Source organism: Pecten maximus, chromosome 11, assembly GCF_902652985.1.
Source record: "Pecten maximus chromosome 11, xPecMax1.1, whole genome shotgun sequence".
Lineage (NCBI taxonomy): Eukaryota > Metazoa > Mollusca > Bivalvia > Pectinida > Pectinidae > Pecten > Pecten maximus.
The window spans coordinates 20250813-20270003 of record NC_047025.1 but is presented as its reverse complement, the minus strand read 5'-3'; the positions used below and the strand labels follow the sequence as shown (position 1 = coordinate 20270003).

The 19191-nt window shown below is 37.2% G+C and overlaps 1 protein-coding gene across 5 annotated transcripts in view; it reads right to left on the bottom strand.

The window, feature by feature from the left end:
* The window catches only part of LOC117337491 (carbonic anhydrase 2-like), a 60229-nt gene that overhangs the window by 2378 nt on the left and 38660 nt on the right, over positions 1-19191 (bottom strand). For 3 of the 5 annotated variants that reach the window (XM_033898494.1, XM_033898495.1, XM_033898493.1), the window contains exons 2-7: positions 5529-5621; positions 4884-5081; positions 3791-3909; positions 3336-3428; positions 2195-2306; positions 1274-1380 (exon numbers count right to left, since the gene is read on the bottom strand). In XM_033898494.1, coding sequence (XP_033754385.1) covers positions 1274-1380; positions 2195-2306; positions 3336-3428; positions 3791-3909; positions 4884-5081; positions 5529-5562 — 663 coding nt within the window. In that variant the 5' untranslated portion in view covers positions 5563-5621. Of the gene's footprint in view, positions 1-1273; positions 1381-2194; positions 2307-3335; positions 3429-3790; positions 3910-4883; positions 5082-5528; positions 5622-9737; positions 10293-15758; positions 15778-19191 lie in introns of those variants that run through there. The other 2 variants (XM_033898496.1, XM_033898492.1) reach the window with 2 other exon arrangements.

Sequence of the window (19191 nt, the reverse complement as noted above, 5' to 3'; positions counted from 1 at the left end):
CAGTAAATGTTACGGTATGGCCATCTCGAGACCAGTAAATGTTACGGTATGGCCATCTCGAGACCAGTAAATGTAACGGTATGGCCATCTCGAGACCAGTCAATTTAAGAGTACGGCGACCTCGAGGCCAGTCAAGTTAAAGCCACATACTCGGGAAGAAACATACAGTGTACATGTACATGTATATCAATGTTTACATTTTGAGCTATTTACAGTTTTCGGACTTGATACATATCTAACAGATAATCGTGAATCAGAAACTGAAAGAAAATGTGTATTTATGAAAGTTAACGGGGAATTCCCAAAAAATAATATCTGTGGCTGCCTGACCAAGTTTCTCTGAAAATAAGTCCAACAATGCAACGGCGGGTTTTACAGTCCATACAAAATGGCGGAACGCCGCAAGCTTGGAACTGCGAAAACACAGACAGATTCTGCCAAAAAAGACACAAAAGTGTGTGGAATTGACAAAACCCGAGTATTTCGTTCGGAAAGGAAATGATTCGTTGGAACTTAACGAGAGAAGAAAAAGGAATAGACTCGAATTCCGATTTTTCCGGACGTCTATTGGATTGCTACTATACGATTTTATAGTATTTTGTTGTATGCATATTACTACATTTTAAAATTAAGTATTTAAATGTAAACTATGTTTGTTTATTTTGTCCAATTACCTGGGTATTACGCGAATATTCTGTTAATATGTTTAAATAAAAGCATTATTAGGCAAAGTTCACGTATGCTGGACCATGTAAACAACGGCCATGTGTGTAGTTTATGTGCAGTGCACGTTGTTATAGCCTCGTTCTCGGCTCCGTGACAAATCTCGCTAAATGCGGAGAGATATTTTTATACACTGATGTCTCAAAGACTCCCCCGGATGTTGGGAGAGCGTGAATGAGCATCTTGGATTGCCATTAATACACGTGTGCAACTAGAAATTTAGGTATGTTGCTTTAACGGTATGGCCACCTCGATATTTATCTGATGTACGCCATAGCCAATTAGCAATGACAGACATGTATTTCAGGGGTGCAGAGTGTTAAAGTGAACGTAACAATTGGAGGATCAAGGATTATTTTATACCTAGGATTCTATTGTAAATGGTGCCTGTGTGAGTTATTCAAAATTATATCACATGTTTGCACAATTTCTTGTGATCAATAAGTACTTGTTAAAAGTATTTATAAATCATGAGTGGGGTATGATTAGTATACACACACATTTAACACTGAGGAACTATCCTAAACGTGTAACAGTTATCGGCACCCACCTGCTGTTGTGATATCTCCAGAGGGGACTTGAACACAATCCAGATGACACTCTCGTACAGTGGAGGAGTGGTGAGGGAGCCCATGTAGGTCCAGTAAGATGACGGATCTTTAATATAAAACCAGACAAAAAGTGCCACATGAATCGTAATAAAGCAATTATCTTACCTCAACACTTGGGTTTCGCTTTGAACACAAAGCACGATTTTACATTTTCTATTTTGTGTCCAACAACATAATGGAAAATAAGATGCCCATCAAGGGGAAGTTGATGGTCGCTATGATGACCTCATTTGGAAATATCTGATATGTTCGGTGTTTGTTAATATACCTACTGGTTGGGTGTCACCACACTTGTTTTGAGAATATAACTTAACCCGGATATAACCTAGGAGCAGAAAACCCTTACCCTTTCCTGAACATCTTATCCTTGTACTTTTTTGTTCAAATTTCTCCTCGTTGTAACGATTGTACGCTAGATTGATTATTTTCTCCATATTTTCTGTTGTGTTTAAGATAATGTCCTTTATTCGTGTTTAAGAGTGAATAGGAAATCCGTCTTCATCTGGATAGCGCAACAATACGCAATGACAAGCCAAGTTGTCATTAATTCGTAGAATAGTGTTGATTCAGTATATTACCAATGATTGATTGATTGATTGATTGATTGATTGATTGGGTTAACGTCCTTGTTCCGGTTATAACCGAGCCTAGGAAACCCAGTATTTTACCAATTTATATAACATATCTTATATGATACATGTATGTTTTTAAGATATCTCAATTAATTTGAAAAATTCCTGGATTAACGTTGCTCTGTGAATAAATGACAACTTGACCTGTCATAATACGCACTTTAACCAATGTTCTTCATTGCCCATGCAGTTATTAGTTATCAAAGTTGCCTCCCCTCCTACACTTACCATTAAACAGACATCTTGGGTTAAAGGAATCCAATGTAGACTTTTTCCCCTTCGCCATTACATTCTGGAGATCATTTGAAATCTTTTCAAAGCCTTCGTGACTCTTTCCGACCTGAAAACATGATTTTATTGTTTAACCTGCTTCTTCAAATTAACATTGAAGAGGGGATAAAGACGTCTAAGATGAGCGAAATCAGCCTTGATTCCTAGCTTCTCTGTAAGGTCTGATACATAAGGTAATTTATGATAATCCCTATCTTAAGTTGTAACCCTTCTCTTTAAGGTCTGATAGATAAAGTAATTCACGCCCTTCACACACCCATACTATCACACTAACTACGCCCTTCACACATCCATAATATCACACTAACCACGCCCTTCACACACCCATAATATTACACTAACCACGCCCTTCACACAACCATATTATCACACTAACCACACCCTTCACACATCCATAATATTACACTAACCACGCCCTTCACACACCCATATTATTACACTAACCACGCCCTTCACACATCCATATTATTACACTAACCACGCCCTTCAAACACCCATATTATTACACTAACCACGCCCTTCACACACCCATATTATTACACTAACCACGCCTTTCACACACCCATATTATTACACTAACCATGCCCTTCACACATCCATATTATTACACTAACCACACCCTTCACACACCCATATTATTACACTAACCACACCCTTCACACACCCATATTATTACACTAACCACACCCTTCACACACCCATATTATTACACTAACCACGCCCTTTACACATCCATATTATTACACTTACCACACCCTTCACACACCCATAGTATAACACTAACCACACCCTTCACACACCCATAATATCACACTAACCACACCACACACCCATATTATTACACTAGCCACACCCTTCACACACCCATAGTATCACACTAACCACGCCCTTTACACAAGCTTAGAAGTACACTTACCATGCCCTTCACATACCCATATTATTACACTAGCCACACCCTTCACACACCCATAATATCACACTAACCACACCACACACCCATAGTATAACACTAACCACGCCCTTTACACAACCTTAGAAGTACACTTACCATGCCCCTCACATACCCATAAACTCTTACCTTCACCATGAATCCGAAGACAGCAAGTCCGTCCTCTTTATCAGCGGCCTTTGCGAAGCTTCCATATTTTGAGTTATAGTGGACAAGATGAAGCTGTGAAGAAAACGGGACCGATGATGACTTAAGTTACTATGGCACCGGTACATAAACGTGATAGCGAACGTACACTTAGGTGTTCCGTTCTCTAGGTATTAACAAGTTCCGTATGGATTGAAATTGCATCTCAAAACTGAACAAGACTGATATTGGCAATCAGGGTGAATGTATTGGAAATTTGTTTGGAACGTGTTAAATACTATGTATATGTATTGTGCATCTAATGTGTGACACTTTAACAAAAATATTTGATTGATTGATTGATTGATTGATTGATTGATTGATGAATATTTATTATAGTGGAAACCTTACATAAAAACGTATGTAATTAACAACATAGCATCTAAACTACAACCTACCTCAGCGTCATACTTCTCCCCGTCGATGGTGTGCTCGGATCCCTTACCGTTCTCTGCACCCCAGTGGAGATGAAATTGCTCCAACAGATAGATGCCCTTCAGAGGCCCCCCGCTCAACTCTGTAAGGGAAGTAAAACAATTAAATCATTTACAATGAGCCGATATCAACTGAAATACAAAACTATCTAGTTAGACCAACAAAACATGTTACGATATGAGTATAAATGTAAATCAACACATCATTAAGTGGCTCTTAAGTTGAGCTCTAAATTAAGATGGTTAGGCTACGAAATGGCTTCTACTCCAGGGACCTGAGAATTGTTACAGTATGCTCTGCAGTTTGGCCTTCTGCAGTGCGTGAAGCACACATTTTTTTCTCCTTTTTTTGGGGGGGGGGGGGGGAGGGCTAGATCAACACTCGGTGAAATGACACACTTCGGTTTTCATTATAAGGGTTTTACAATTGGTCCTAGCTCTATTGTCAAGCATTCGTGGTCGCCATTCCCTTAATGAGGGTCTTTTAAATCCCTACAGAATGGGATATGACAACACACTAAAATACATAGAAACTCGGGAACGATAATTGAATAGGTGAAGAACCACATAAGTGAAGAACCACCTCCCCTTCCCCAGTGCCACCGACACTTCCAAGCCATGGAGGAGAGAAAGAAGGCTATGCCATGCAAAACGATATGACGCCGTACTGGTCGACATCCGCGTGTAGGCTAATCATGGTGTTCTAGGAACAGTGGACTGGGAGGGTCCATCTCGTAATCGGAGTACCTATAGTTGATGACGGTAACCGTGGATTCGGCATACGGTACTGTTCGTCTCCGTTATACCTCTGATCAGGCAAAAAGATATCCCTAGTTTTGTTCTGGGTAATCAGCATTGTCCTCCGATGGCCATGGGGCAAATCCATCTTTAATAGAGTGATGGCGATTGTTGAACCTAGATACGTCATATGTAAGTTCTACGTAACTCTATAAAGGAATGCAACAATAACAATCAGCTGAATTGTTTACCGTAATCTGTTGAGACTAACAAAATATCGGCCAATATTATATTTATGACGTAACTGGTCTTGGCTTACCGGATCTTTCCTTCATCTGTGCCTTGACCGAGTGGCCGTTGTTCTCCAGTTCCATGTTTTTCTCACACTGGTAATTCACCAGGAATGGCCGTGATGGCAGTTCTGGGTCATATTCGGCCTTAGCAGTCACGATGTCAATTGGAGACTGACGTTTGCCTTCCTTGGCAATGGCGTAAAACTGGTACCATTTTAATGGTCCTGTGGACAAAAGTGGTTTATATAGCATATGTATTTATTATTAACTCATATTACCTGGAGTTAGTCTTTTTATTTTACTAAACACATTTGATATGGCTATTCATCGTCTTATTAGTATTCCAGTTCCTAGATTGCGGAAATGTTGAGGATTGGTTATACTGTACACATACCAATTTATTTCTTTATTTCCTCCAAAATATTGAAGAGTACAATTGTAGTAAGTGAAGATGGACAAAGACATAGCCTAGCAATCTGTGCCCAATTATCAATAACGTATATTGTAAGGCCACCTCGATGCTCATAATGAGAACGTGATATCAGGATTTAACCTAGATTTGCAAGACGCTTACCCTACTGGAACGCGTGGTGTTATTTTTTTTAATCTTTTAAGGGTATTCATATATATTTTGAGGTGGAACTATTTTTCTTTTACTTGTCGGTACTTGCCATTATTGTTACCGTATCCCCAGGTCTGAGTCATTATAGGAGTAGGATTGTTGTCGCTTTTCTGGACAGGAAGTGACACAGAGACCAACCAGCCTGTAACATGCAAAACATACTTTAAAGATCAAAAGCACGTGTGTACTTGTGTGTACCCGGTTAAACATATGGAGTACATTTCAGAGTTATCGTGTAATCCAACTCTAAGGTTTTGTTTTCAACACAATAAGCAAACGCCAATTTAACTATTGCTAAAGCGAAGTTTACATACAGTTATGGCGTAGTCAACGTTCCGATATCGAATATCTTGAGACGACTTTGTAAAACTTGTGTTTTAAATTCGAAATATGAAAATTTTAACATGATGGAAAAAAATACAATAAAACATATTGAATGTTCCGAATCTTACTAACAAAGTATTGGATTCAAATTAGGAAATTCATACGATATTATAAATTATACATAACTTAACATGAGTTTTATAGGATAAATCATCAGAGGTTTAAATGTGGGTGATTGACGTGTCTACATTAGCGGTAATGGCTAACACACAGCGCCTCAACACCCACGCATATATACAAAAAACAAAAACAAGGAAGAGATCGCCAATATGTACATTTCCTTCGATAAACCATCACGCTCCCAGACAAATTTCAATGACGTATTTCAAGAACCCGTGTGATATAATTTGACAATTGTATACCTGTCATATTAACTAGGGTTTAATTTAGGATGGTATTAATGTGTGACAAATACGGGCTGGCCTGTGTATATATGTATCTGACCAGGCTCAGCAGCGCATGCAGGGTTAATGGGCTGTAAAGACACCGACTGTCACTACCGATGACGAGGCGTTAGACAGAAATATGAAAAATCAGAATATAATGACATATCAGTAGACCAACACCCTTAACGCTCAGAACACCATAAATCTCGGCTGATTTAAAATACACTCCCAAGTAAACACAGTACCTCTATCTCAACAGCTTCTCAACAAACTAACTTAAAATAGTGTACCTCTATCTCAACAGCTTCTAAAAACTAACTTGAAACTTCCTTAAAACACAGTACATCTATCTCGGAAGCTTCTCAACAAATTCTCTTTAAACCACATTACATTACATCTATCTCGGAGGCTTCTTAACAAATTCTCTTTAACACACAGTATATACATCTCGGCAGTTTCTAAACAAATTTCTCAACCAACTCTTATAGAGAATGGTTCCTGTGTATTATTCTAGTTATCCTCTGGTTATGGGAACTTTAAAACAGACAAAACATTGATCCGCGGACCCAATCTAACCTCTGGTGTTCGCTAGAATTCATCACGTCTATTTCAACAGCAACATAGTGAATATAATGTCAATAACAAGGTTACCGTGGTCCTGATCGTGGTCCCTGTCGATATGTCACGACGCAGACAAATAGTTCAAAGTAGATATAACGAACTCGTCATACGAAATTGTGTTATAATTGTAGGTCATAGTAAGATAAGAAAGCCGGCATGGCAAGAGAATTGGACACTTCCAAGTCACCACACACAGACATCGTCCCCCAGCATTCTATGTTAATATAACACACAGTTTGTTCGTATTTAAGATAAATCTAAAATCTAAAAATCTAAATCTAAACATCTGAATATTACCACAACACATGTAATCTACATTTGTTGTTGACTGTTATTTGGCGTGATATATCGGTTGTATCGTTTATCAATACCATTGTTGATTAATAAAAATAAGTATTCTCATCTACGAGGGCTCTCATTCTAACAGGGGTCTAATTTCCCCAATAGGTGAAAATATACTGTCCGTGGTAAGTCATGACAATCAAAACGTGTCATAAAGATTATAAAAACATCGTCATAATCCATGAAATAAAACATGAGGGAATTATACGATTAGGTACACATGTACTAAGACTTTCCGAACGCTCCAGAATCTCGCTCTATACCACTTGAGGCAATTGGTCGATACTAACCAAAACCTCCTGTCAGAATGGCTGCTAGGCCAGAGAGAATTAGTAAGGGATGCTCAAAGATAGCACACATGGCATAACCAGACATTTGTTTACGTTTTGATTTAGTCCATGATCTCGGAATTGGTAGATGTGTTGGTGGAGCCATTACGATTTGGATGGCTGAGGTATATGTACTAGGATCAGAACAACCGATGATCCTGGGTTTGCTTTCCAGTATCGTCTGATCCTGGGTTTCCTTTCTAATATCGTCTGATTCCGGGTTTTCTTTCCAGTATCGTCTGATCCTGGGTTTGCTTTCCAGTATCGTCTGATCTTCGGTTTCCTTTCTAATATCGTCTAATCCTGGGTTTCCTTTCCAGTATCGTCAGATCTCGGGTTTCTTTTCAAGTATCGTCTGATCTTCAGTTTCCTTTCCAGTATCGTCTGATTCTGGATTTCCTTTCTAATATGGTCTGATCCTGGGTTTCCTTTCAAGTATCGTCTAATCCTGGGTTTCCTTTCCAGTATCGTCTGATCCTGGGTTTCCTTTCCAGTATCGTCTGATCCTGGGTTTCCTTTCTAATATGGTCTGATCCTGGGTTTCCTTTCAAGTATCGTCTGATTCTGGGTTTCCTTTCCAGTATCGTCTGATCTTCAGTTTCCTTTCTAATATCGTCTGATCCTGGGTTTCCTTTCCAGTATCGTCTGATCCTGGGTTTCCTTTCTAATATGGTCTGATCCTGGGTTTTCTTTCCAGTATCGTCTGATCCTGGGTTTCCTTTCCAGTATCGTCTGATCCTGGGTTTCCTTTCCAGTATCGTCTGATCCTGGGTTTTCTTTCCAGTATCGTCTGATCCTTGGTTTCCTTTCTAATATGGTCTGATCCTGGGTTTTCTTTCCAGTATCGTCTGATCCTGGGTTTCCTTTCCAGTATCGTCTGATCCTGGGTTTCCTTTCCAGTATCGTCTGATCCTGGGTTTCCTTTCCAGTATCGTCTGATCCTCGGTTTCCTTTCCAGTATCGTCTGATCCTCGGTTCCCTAACTCATTCCCGTATTGGTTTGGGTTGTACTTATGAAACACTTTATATGGCATATTTGTGTTATTTACATAATAATATTGGGAGTACAACAGTAAGTTGGTTCGAATGTCAGTATTAATAACGGGAAATGGTTGAACCCTAAACATTATTCACACTGGAAAGGTTTTTAAGTAAAAATGAATTACCATCAATTACAGGTATTTTTTTTGTTAACATTAATTACAGGTGTGTATTCTTGTAAACATTAATTACAGGTGCACAGGTGTGCGGTGTTACAGTATACACACCTTGTTCCCTTGTATTTTACTCTAGAAATGTTCTCATCAGACAGATGTCACAATAGCTGTTGTAACGTACAGTCTTTGTGTCTTAATCAAAGAGACGGTGAGGGATACATTATTTTATGTACTTATATGGCCTTTTACCTGCAGCATACAAACGCACCAACACGTTACGTCACAGATCAGATGAGGTGCCGACATGCTGCTGAAACTCACGAAAGCCCTCCGGATTTTTAGTGAGTTTTCTTTCAAATGAATTAAGAATATGCCGGTAGGTTTTGACGTACAATTTGAGTCACAATACTTAATAGCATACGGTCATACATATAGCTTTATAGCTTTAAAGTAGTCCAAAGTTACTCCTTAAAATGTCACGAAGGTAGTCTCAACTTGGCCCAAATATAGCCCCAGAATAGTCCCTAAAGAGGCAAAACATGTCTCTTAAGTATCTCGAATTCGGCATTAAGAAAGACATGTCCCTAATTATATTCCATCATAGTTTTAAAAGGAAACAGTCGTTGTATGTATTCATTTGATCTCCTATTTACACTTGTTAAGCTTTATCTTCTATTGAATATATATGATTTTAATGAAGATGGACTTCCTAGATATAAATATAGTCCCCCCCCCCTTCTCTCTCTCCTGAAATAAATTTAATTTTTATCTTATTTAATCTTAAAACATAATTCTTATAGATGCGTTCTTCCTAAAGATTTTATACTTTATTATCTCATCTATCAATCCCCCCCCCCCCCCCCCCCCCCCCCCCCCTTCCATTTTGCCGTTTATCAACCCCCCACTTTCATCTCTACCACCGTGTATCACACGCCCCTGTCATATTTATCGCTTGCTATGTCGAACCATTACTTCTTATATTATAACCCAGTTCACGTGTATTTTTAATACATGTATCATGTAATTTTAACTATCTTACCACATGTTTTACAGCGGATCAAACTTCCAAAAGGATTCCTAACTTCACCTCGTGGGTTACAGACACAGTACTTTCTTCCTCCCTTCTTTTCTCCATTCTGCCTCACGGTTTTCCTGTCACCGATCTTATTCCCTAACTGTTGGGTCTTCCTCCCCACCAGTATGGTAACGTTCCCTACAAGTTCCTTACTTTGCCGTGTTTTCGCCTGCATCTTCGTCAAAGTACAAGTCTATATAGTAGAACTGTAGGTATAGTATCGGTCGCCCGCTCACTGATGTCCCTCTCCTTTTTTTTATAAAGGTGTGTGTGAATTGTGTTACATCGCTGAGTTACACGTACGTCTATTGAAATAGTTTCATATGAGATTCTCATTGGAATTTGATGATCACATATCCGGAATTAGTCCTAACATAATTATATAATTAGCCTGCGAGTAGTGGTCTGGTCAACAGGTACTCTCTCTGACAATCCGTATCAACACCTCCATGGTGTATTGAACAGACACATATATTACTGCATTCTTCCCACATCTCACAATGGAAAACTGTAGGTAATAAATCACATGTTACCACACTCCACTGCACACAGAATCCCCTTTTCATGCGTAATCATGATTACACGAGCTTCACTCTCGGGTGTAATAAATGCCCTTACTACTCGGAAGCCATGTACTACCCTATACTAATCACATTAACAGCCGATAGAGAAGTCTATTATAACGTTTGTTAGGGATTATCCCAGTTGGCAGTGTCCCTGTGTGTTGGTCAACCTCATTATTAGGCAGCCGGACATAACATTGAAATGACCACATACCTGTACAGGTATATGTAGTATAATCTACCTGTATATAATATAGATATTAAATATAGCAAGAAAGTATATTACGAAATTCTGTCAAATATGGTTTTATTCTCGAAAACTTATACAGTGTAGAGAATTACATTGTTAAGCTGGGCTTTGGTTTTGAGTTGCTACACGTAGTGTATAATGATGATCGGTGTTTATTTAAATGAGGACTCGAGGTACTAACTCGTTAATATGTTTTATTTTAGTAACGATGAAGGTACCTAGTGTGGCAATTTCATACTGACTTGTACATTTGACATATCAACCTGTACATTTGACATACTGACACGTACATTTGACATACTGACTTGTACATTTGACATACTGACCTTGTATATTGGACATACTGACTTGTATATTGGACATACTGCCCTGCACATTTGACATACTGACTTGTATATTGGACATACTAACTTGTATATTTGACATACTGACTTGTACATTTGACATACTGACCGGTACATTTGGCATATTGACCTGTACATTTGACATATTGACCTGTACATTTGACATATTAACCGGTACATTTGGCATATTGACCTGTACATTTGACATATTGACCTGTACATTTGACATATTGACCGGTACATTTGGCATATTGACCTGTACATTTGACATATTGACCTGTACATTTGACATATTGACCTGTACATTTGGCATATTGACCTGTACATTTGACATATTAACCTGTACATTTGACATATTGACCTGTACATTTGACATATTAACCTGTACATTTGGCATACTGACCTGTACATTTGGCATACTGACCTGCACATTTGAAATACTGACTTGTATATTGGACATACTGACTTGTATATTGGACATACTGACCTGCACATTTGACATACTGATCTGTACATTTGACATATTAACCTGTACATTTGACATATTAACCTGTACATTTGACATACTGACCTGTACATTTGGCATACTGACCTGTACATTTGACATATTGACCGATATATTTGACATACTGACTTGACATATTGACCTGTTCATTTGATATACTGACTTGTACATTTAAAATATTAACCTGTAATTTTGGCATACTGACTTGTATATTTGACATATTAACCGGTACATTTAACATATTAACCGGTACATTTAACATATTAACCTGTAATTTTGGCATACTGACTTGTATATTTGACATATTAACTGGTACATTTGACATACTGACCGGTACATTTGACATATTAACCTGTACATTTGACATATTGACCGATATATCTGACATACTGACTTGACATATTGACCTGTACATTTGATATACTGACCTGTTCATTTGATATACTGACTTGTACATTTAACATATTAACCTGTAATTTTGGCATACTGACTTGTATATTTGACATATTAACCGGTACATTTGACATATTGTCCGTTACATTTGAAATATTGTGCGGTACATTTGGCAGACTGACCTGGACATTTGACATTATAGATTCTAAAGAATAACAAATTGACATTTTCCTAATTCATTTAAACACTGATGTCTATATTTTATACAACTATTAGGAACTAAAATGTTGTTGGTGTTTCTATAAATAACATCCAGATACAGACGCCTGTGATTTAAAACATTGTCGTACATTGGTACCTGAGTCACAGTAAGACATACGAGTATTGAGTGTGATATACCGGTCAGTCGTACATTTGTCTAATACCAGTATCAAGGACAGAATCCAAGTGCTCACATTTAAATTTATATCAGGCAATGAATTACAACTACACTAATAAAACTATCAGACTAGTCTAGTCAGGATTTAAAGACCTCTTCAATGTTCAAATGTTGCCGAGCAAAAAGGAAAAAGTTCAACCTGTCAAATTGGTCCATGTCACATGTCTGTATCTAAGTACCTAAAACTGTAGTCGCAAGGCTTTTGTTACAAATAAGTTTTAAGCAGTATTAGAATCAGAAATGTACAATGTAAAAACCTAACGTACAGGACAAAATGTACATCAAACATCAATACAATTAGTCCTGACGTACAGGACAAAATGTACATCAAACATCAATACAATTAGTCCTAACGTACAGGACATAATGTACATCAAACATCAATACAATTAGTCCTAACGTACAGGACAAAATGTACATCAAACATCAATACAATAAGTCATAACGTACAGGACAAAATGTACATCAAACATCAATACAATTAGTCCTAACGTACAGGACATAATGTACATCAAACATCAATACAATAGGTCTTAACGTACAGGACAAAATGTACATCAAACATCAACACAATAGGTCTTCACGTACAGGACAAATTGTACATCAAACATCAATACAATAAGTCTTCACGTACAGGACAAAATGTACATCAAACATCAATACAATAGGTCCTGACGTACAGGACAAAATGTACATCAAACATCAATACAATTAGTCCTTACGTACAGGACATAATGTACATCAAACATCAACACAATTAGTCCTAACGTACAGGACAAAATGTACATCAAACATCAATACAATTAGTCCTGACGTACAGGACAAAATGTACATCAAACATCAATACAATTAGTCCTGACGTACAGGACATAATGTACATCAAACATCAACACAATTAGTCCTAACGTACAGGACAAAATGTACATCAAACATCAATACAATTAGTCCTGACGTACAGGACAAAATGTACATCAAACATCAATACAATAGGTCCTAACGTACAGGACAAAATGTACATCAAACATCAATACAATAAGTCATAACGTACAGGACAAAATGTACATCAAACATCAATACAATAGGTCCTGACGTACAGGACAAAATGTACATCAAACATCAATACAATTAGTCCTGACGTACAGGACATAATGTACATCAAACATCAACACAATTAGTCCTAACGTACAGGACAAAATGTACATCAAACATCAATACAATTAGTCCTGACGTACAGGACAAAATGTACATCAAACATCAATACAATAGGTCCTAACGTACAGGACAAAATGTACATCAAACATCAATACAATAAGTCATAACGTACAGGACAAAATGTACATCAAACATCAATACAATTAGTCCTAACGTACAGGACAAAATGTACATCAAACATCAATACAATAGGTCCTAACGTACAGGACAAAATGTACATCAAACATCAATACAATTAGTCCTAACGTACAGGACATAATGTACATCAAACATCAATACAATAAGTCTTCACGTACAGGACATAATGTACATCAAACATCAACACAATAAGTCTTCACGTACAGGACATAATGTACATCAAACATCAATACAATAAGTCTTCACGTACAGGACAAAATGTACCTCAAACATCAATACAATAGGTCTTAACGTACAGGACAAAATGTACATCAAACATCAATACAATTAGTCTTTATGTACAGGACAAAATGTTCATCGTGTGCATGTTTCGGTTCCCAAAGGGTAAACAAATCACTCTGTGCCATATTGATGAGAATACTGCCAAAAAATGACTGCATGAAAACACTTGAAAACCTCGCAATCTACTCTTTCCCAACCCTCGCCAAAAATAAAGCCTGTGTTGTTCGATACAAACGATGTCAGTTCCCTATATACAGAGGAATGATATATCTGTTACAAATACCTAAATTCCATTAGGAAAGTAAATATTACCTCATCATTTTATTATATGTTAAATATTTCTCTGATTCACTTTACCCTACTGTATCCTTCCAAGTTTTTAAACTTCTAAAACATTAATATTACTGTTAGAATTCGGTTATTTACTTGTTATCAATATTATATATTTAAATTTCCTTATATTATCATTGTACGTACGGTGACCGCGTGTAGTACGGCCATTGTCATGTTGGCATCTCGACAAGGTTCACACACAACATAAGTTTTCACATATCCATTAATGTAACATCCCTAACAGAATGTCAGCATCGCGGCTAGACTGGATTGCTGACCTTGGTGTTATATAATACAAAATTTTCGAAGCGACGCCAGACGGAGAGTAGAAAAAATCTCCGACAGGCACTGCTATCACTGCTTCTATTGTTCAATATTCAGAGTTGTCGTTCCTTACTCTCACCTTAACGGAACGGAACGAAAAGTGCAACTACACATTTATTCATGTGGAAAAGATACAGAGCAAGAAATCAAACATTTTGCTCTTGTCGTGATTTTCAGTATGACGTCATCGTAAGCTATTTTTTTCAATATCACACGTACTATAGAGTTCATGAGTATGTGTCCCAAATGTAGAGCATGTCATTTATCTGAACGTTAAGCGGCTTATTGGGTATATTAATAAGTCTGAATCAATGTGCTTTTAAGAAACACTGACGGAGTTGTTATTGACATATACATTGTTTTAGATGATTCCAAGATTTTATAATTTGCCATGATACAAATCACGATATCATCATTGGTTTAATCTGAAAAAGTAACACTTAGTTACACTTTATTATATGTGTAGTAAATATAGCCATCAAATCACATGGAACAAGAGCATTGCCTTTAATATACGGAAAATGAAAGTAATTAGGAATGATGTTCAACAGTTTTAACCCACTACCGACAGCACCAAATATATCCGTATGAGATACATGTAAGATCGTGCACTACAAGATACGTTATTTATTTGTCAACATAAGCTTTAAACTGATTGATACTAGATAACGCTGTTTTGAGAAACTTGAAGATTTTTTTTTCTGAACCCAGTCAGATTTATTGCTACATGTACATGATGTTACTGTCCTGATCGTATTTATTTTTCATACTGGTGGTAGATATTGTGTTATCATTAGCTGTGTTAGACATGAAGGGCATTACAATAGATCACAAACAAAACAACGTCTGTCCATGTGGACAACAATGTACATCTATTACATCCAAAATATTCTTTTAAGATTATAAAACAAACAATACAGTTTTCATGTTTCGATGGGTCGTTGAGATGATTTATCAAGCACGGTCTCCCATACAATTATGTACAAATATTATGCCATGGCATTTAAAACCGACACGATTATTTTTACATGTACAATATAGCACAGATTTTAACCCGATATTCAATATTTAGAGCTCCATTTATTTCATTAAATCAAATTTTATAAAGTTGAAATTTCATATCCTTATTACACGTTAGAATTATCAATAAATAAAATAAAAATATTCAAAATACGTTCCTAAAGTCTGAAAACCATACTTACAGGGGAGGAGAGAACAGGCTCATACAATCCTAGGTAGAAAGTATGGCCACAGAGTAGCAGGCTCCGAACCAAGGACAAATTCGCAGTCACGTGACTCAAGTGAAAGTCTGCTCTCTCGAGTACCAACGGAAATGATTTATATTCGATAAATAAAACCGGGAGACCTAAATATTTGAATCCCCCCAATGCAACACGATCCAGGGCGTACACATACAATCGGTTAGTATCTTGTCTCTTTACCAGCTCGTGACCTCAAAAATGTCACTTGGCCAGGTAATTACACCGAGGTAATGCGCGGGTGAAGACCAGGTGTAATTCCGGATATGTTATCTGACACGATTCAATAAGGTAACGTTCACCTATCGTACAAGTAACCCAAACTAGGGCAACATTACGTAAAGGTGGTGTAACACGTCCGGAAATGACTACATATTTATTAAACAATTAAAATGTGAAAAAAATATTAACAAACCCGTCAGGAAACGGCTAAATATTCATAAAACAATCAAAATGTGTAAAAATATTAACAACCCGTCCGGAAAAGGCTAGATGTTTATAAAACAATTCAATTTTGAAAACATAATAAACAAAGAGGCGTTATATCTACGTACGAGGTATCAAGAATAGCTTAGAGCTCGTAAAACAGTCGAGCTACTGATCTCCTTATTAATGATGGTGTTTCCCTTTCGTTTGAGTGAGGACACATGTAGAGTGTGTTTTCAATACTTGCTTATATTCTGCTACAGAATACACTCCAATCAAGTGTATGGACGAATATTGTAAAACAGCGGAATGGTAAATCTTCCTAGAGGTGTTTTGGCCTTTTGGAAGTGAGACCTTCTGCAATCAAGCATATCAAGTTCAATATTTGAGTCTGAAAAAATTAGACAATCGTATATTTCTTTCTCTTCTGGTTTATAAATACAAGTATTCCGAGAACATGTCCAAATACGACTGAAAAAAATACTGTACACAGCTCAGTTTATTCATCATATGACGGTATATGAGCCAACATTAGCATCATTGAAATAGAAATAAACGATTTCTCAACAAAGAAACATGTCATTTTTTAGGATGTTGGTCTATACGGGAGTCTGAAGAGCTCCACAACGCGGTCAGGACACACAGGTAAATTAATAGAAATGTGTATTGCCGTCGTAGACGGGATACGATACATACTGGACACTGCGTTCTATCACCGGACGCTGGTCATTGAGGATCCCCATATCTTAGTCTACCATGTCAATTTGCCTTGACAAGGAAGGTTGTAACCGCCCTTAAAATTTGTGGGATTTGAGCAAAACTACAACGGCAGTTAATTACCGAATCGGACCGACGACAGTTTTACCGGATATGTCCGTCGGTCCGACGTAGTTTGGCACGCACTGCCAGTTATAAGTTATAATCCTACAGAATGTCACAATTGTAAGGAGAGAATTGATCAGGGGCATCAGTATGAGGTCATTAAGAAGTTAGTTTCAGATTCTAACAACCCAAATAATCTTTTCTGTATCCATTGACCTAAAGCAGAAATTATCCCACTATTATGACGATATCGACTGATTGGGGAATATTAAAAAAATTAAAAACAAACAAACAATAACGAAAACATATGCTGGATAAAATAATATACTGTAAATCTGCATATATATTTTCGGATTCGCGGACTACATATCCAAAAATACAGGGAGTTATATTTAGTATATTTAAGGCATTTTTGAACAACATCGCCAAAGCATTTACGAGACTGGACATAGCAAGGGCCGATAACTCTAACATAAATCATATCGTACATTAACAGTACCGTTATCATAATGTGGAGTGACCCCAGAGTAGACCTGGTCGGGTCACACTAATGTTTACTCTATACATTACGTATGTAGCGGACGATCGTGCCCAGACTAACATATATTGACTGTGCCCTTGTCGATAACACATTGTCCCGAGTAAGGTCAAGTGTACTCAAAGTATTACTCAAGTCTGTAGTCATCGGAGTCCTCATCCGGTCATACTGTTTATACTAACTGCCCCGGTAAAATTAAGTCAATAATTAAAAGGAACAAACTGGTTTTGATTTCTATACGGACGAACTATATATAAAGTATACTGTGTACATTATAAGGATGATTATAATAGCTGTATAACCTAGGAAAAAGGTAAGAATTCACCATACAGTTGTTGTCTTTGACAGAGGTGTATATGGGAATTTAACTACCACATATTTTATACGAACCGACGCAAAGTAGATTTTTGGGTATCATGATATGAAGGGTTATAGATCGCATTCATGTAATCTAACATAATCAACGGAATCATGATTTAAAAGCTCATTAATGACGGCTTCAGGGCATTATCCAAAATTTATAACACTTTTCCATGTGCACTCTTGGCATCAAAAAAAGAGCGTGGCATCACAACATATTAAACCTTAATATTTCAATATATTCATCCAATCGCAATAACCATTGTTTCATAGTTTTAGTGGACTTTTTTTGTAATTCTGGGTTTTTGATATCAAATGCACTCGTAAAAGTGTCGTTTAAACATTTTTGTTGATTTAAGTTCTCATATAAAATTGAATTTGTCAATGAGCTGTTTTTAAATATTTTAAGTATCAATGGTATCTCACTGACCTCCCCGTTGAACATGCTGAAAGTATACCGAAGCAGTCTATTTCTGGGCATTCTACACTAGCTGCTGTAGAAGGTTACACACATTACATGCCAGGTAAGTTGGGGCTAAGAATTCTACAAACATCCGTTTTACGTTAGAATGTTGATTCTATGTTAACATTTCATGATTACAGGACACTGTAAGCCGGTCTTGTTTTAAGCGGGACATGTCATGTCAAGCATATTTACACCATATTTAAAACGTACAGGTATGTTTGATGTTGGTCTGAAGCGGATGACGTCAGAATTTTAGAAATTTAACACATTTCTTGTCCTTACTATTCAGAGCGTACAAGTAGTTACGTCAGCATAAAACAGTTGCACTCTTCTGTGTATATATATATCTAATTTAAATATACTGCAGCATGAAAACCTTTTGATCATTTTCTAAACACTACAGTGTTTCTATATCGTGAGTAAACATGAAATTATTATTCGAAATATTACCTTGTAAAGACAGAATAAACATGGTCATACACATGTATATAGATAGCGTTTGTCAATGATAGCCGTGAAGTCTAAATAGACGGAGTCACTATCAGGGAATCAGACACCTTCGATCACAAAACTCCATGCGTGCTTGTCAACTGGCGCAGTGGTACACGTAATACAAATAGTGTGCACGTATCGGCGTAATAGATAGTGCATTTGTCTTTCACTAAATACCCCATCCCCCACCCTTAATTTAATAGGTACATTCGATTTAGCCCTGTGATGGGGGAAATTGGGCCGAATTTTCTCGTGTCCAGGTTTGGATAGAT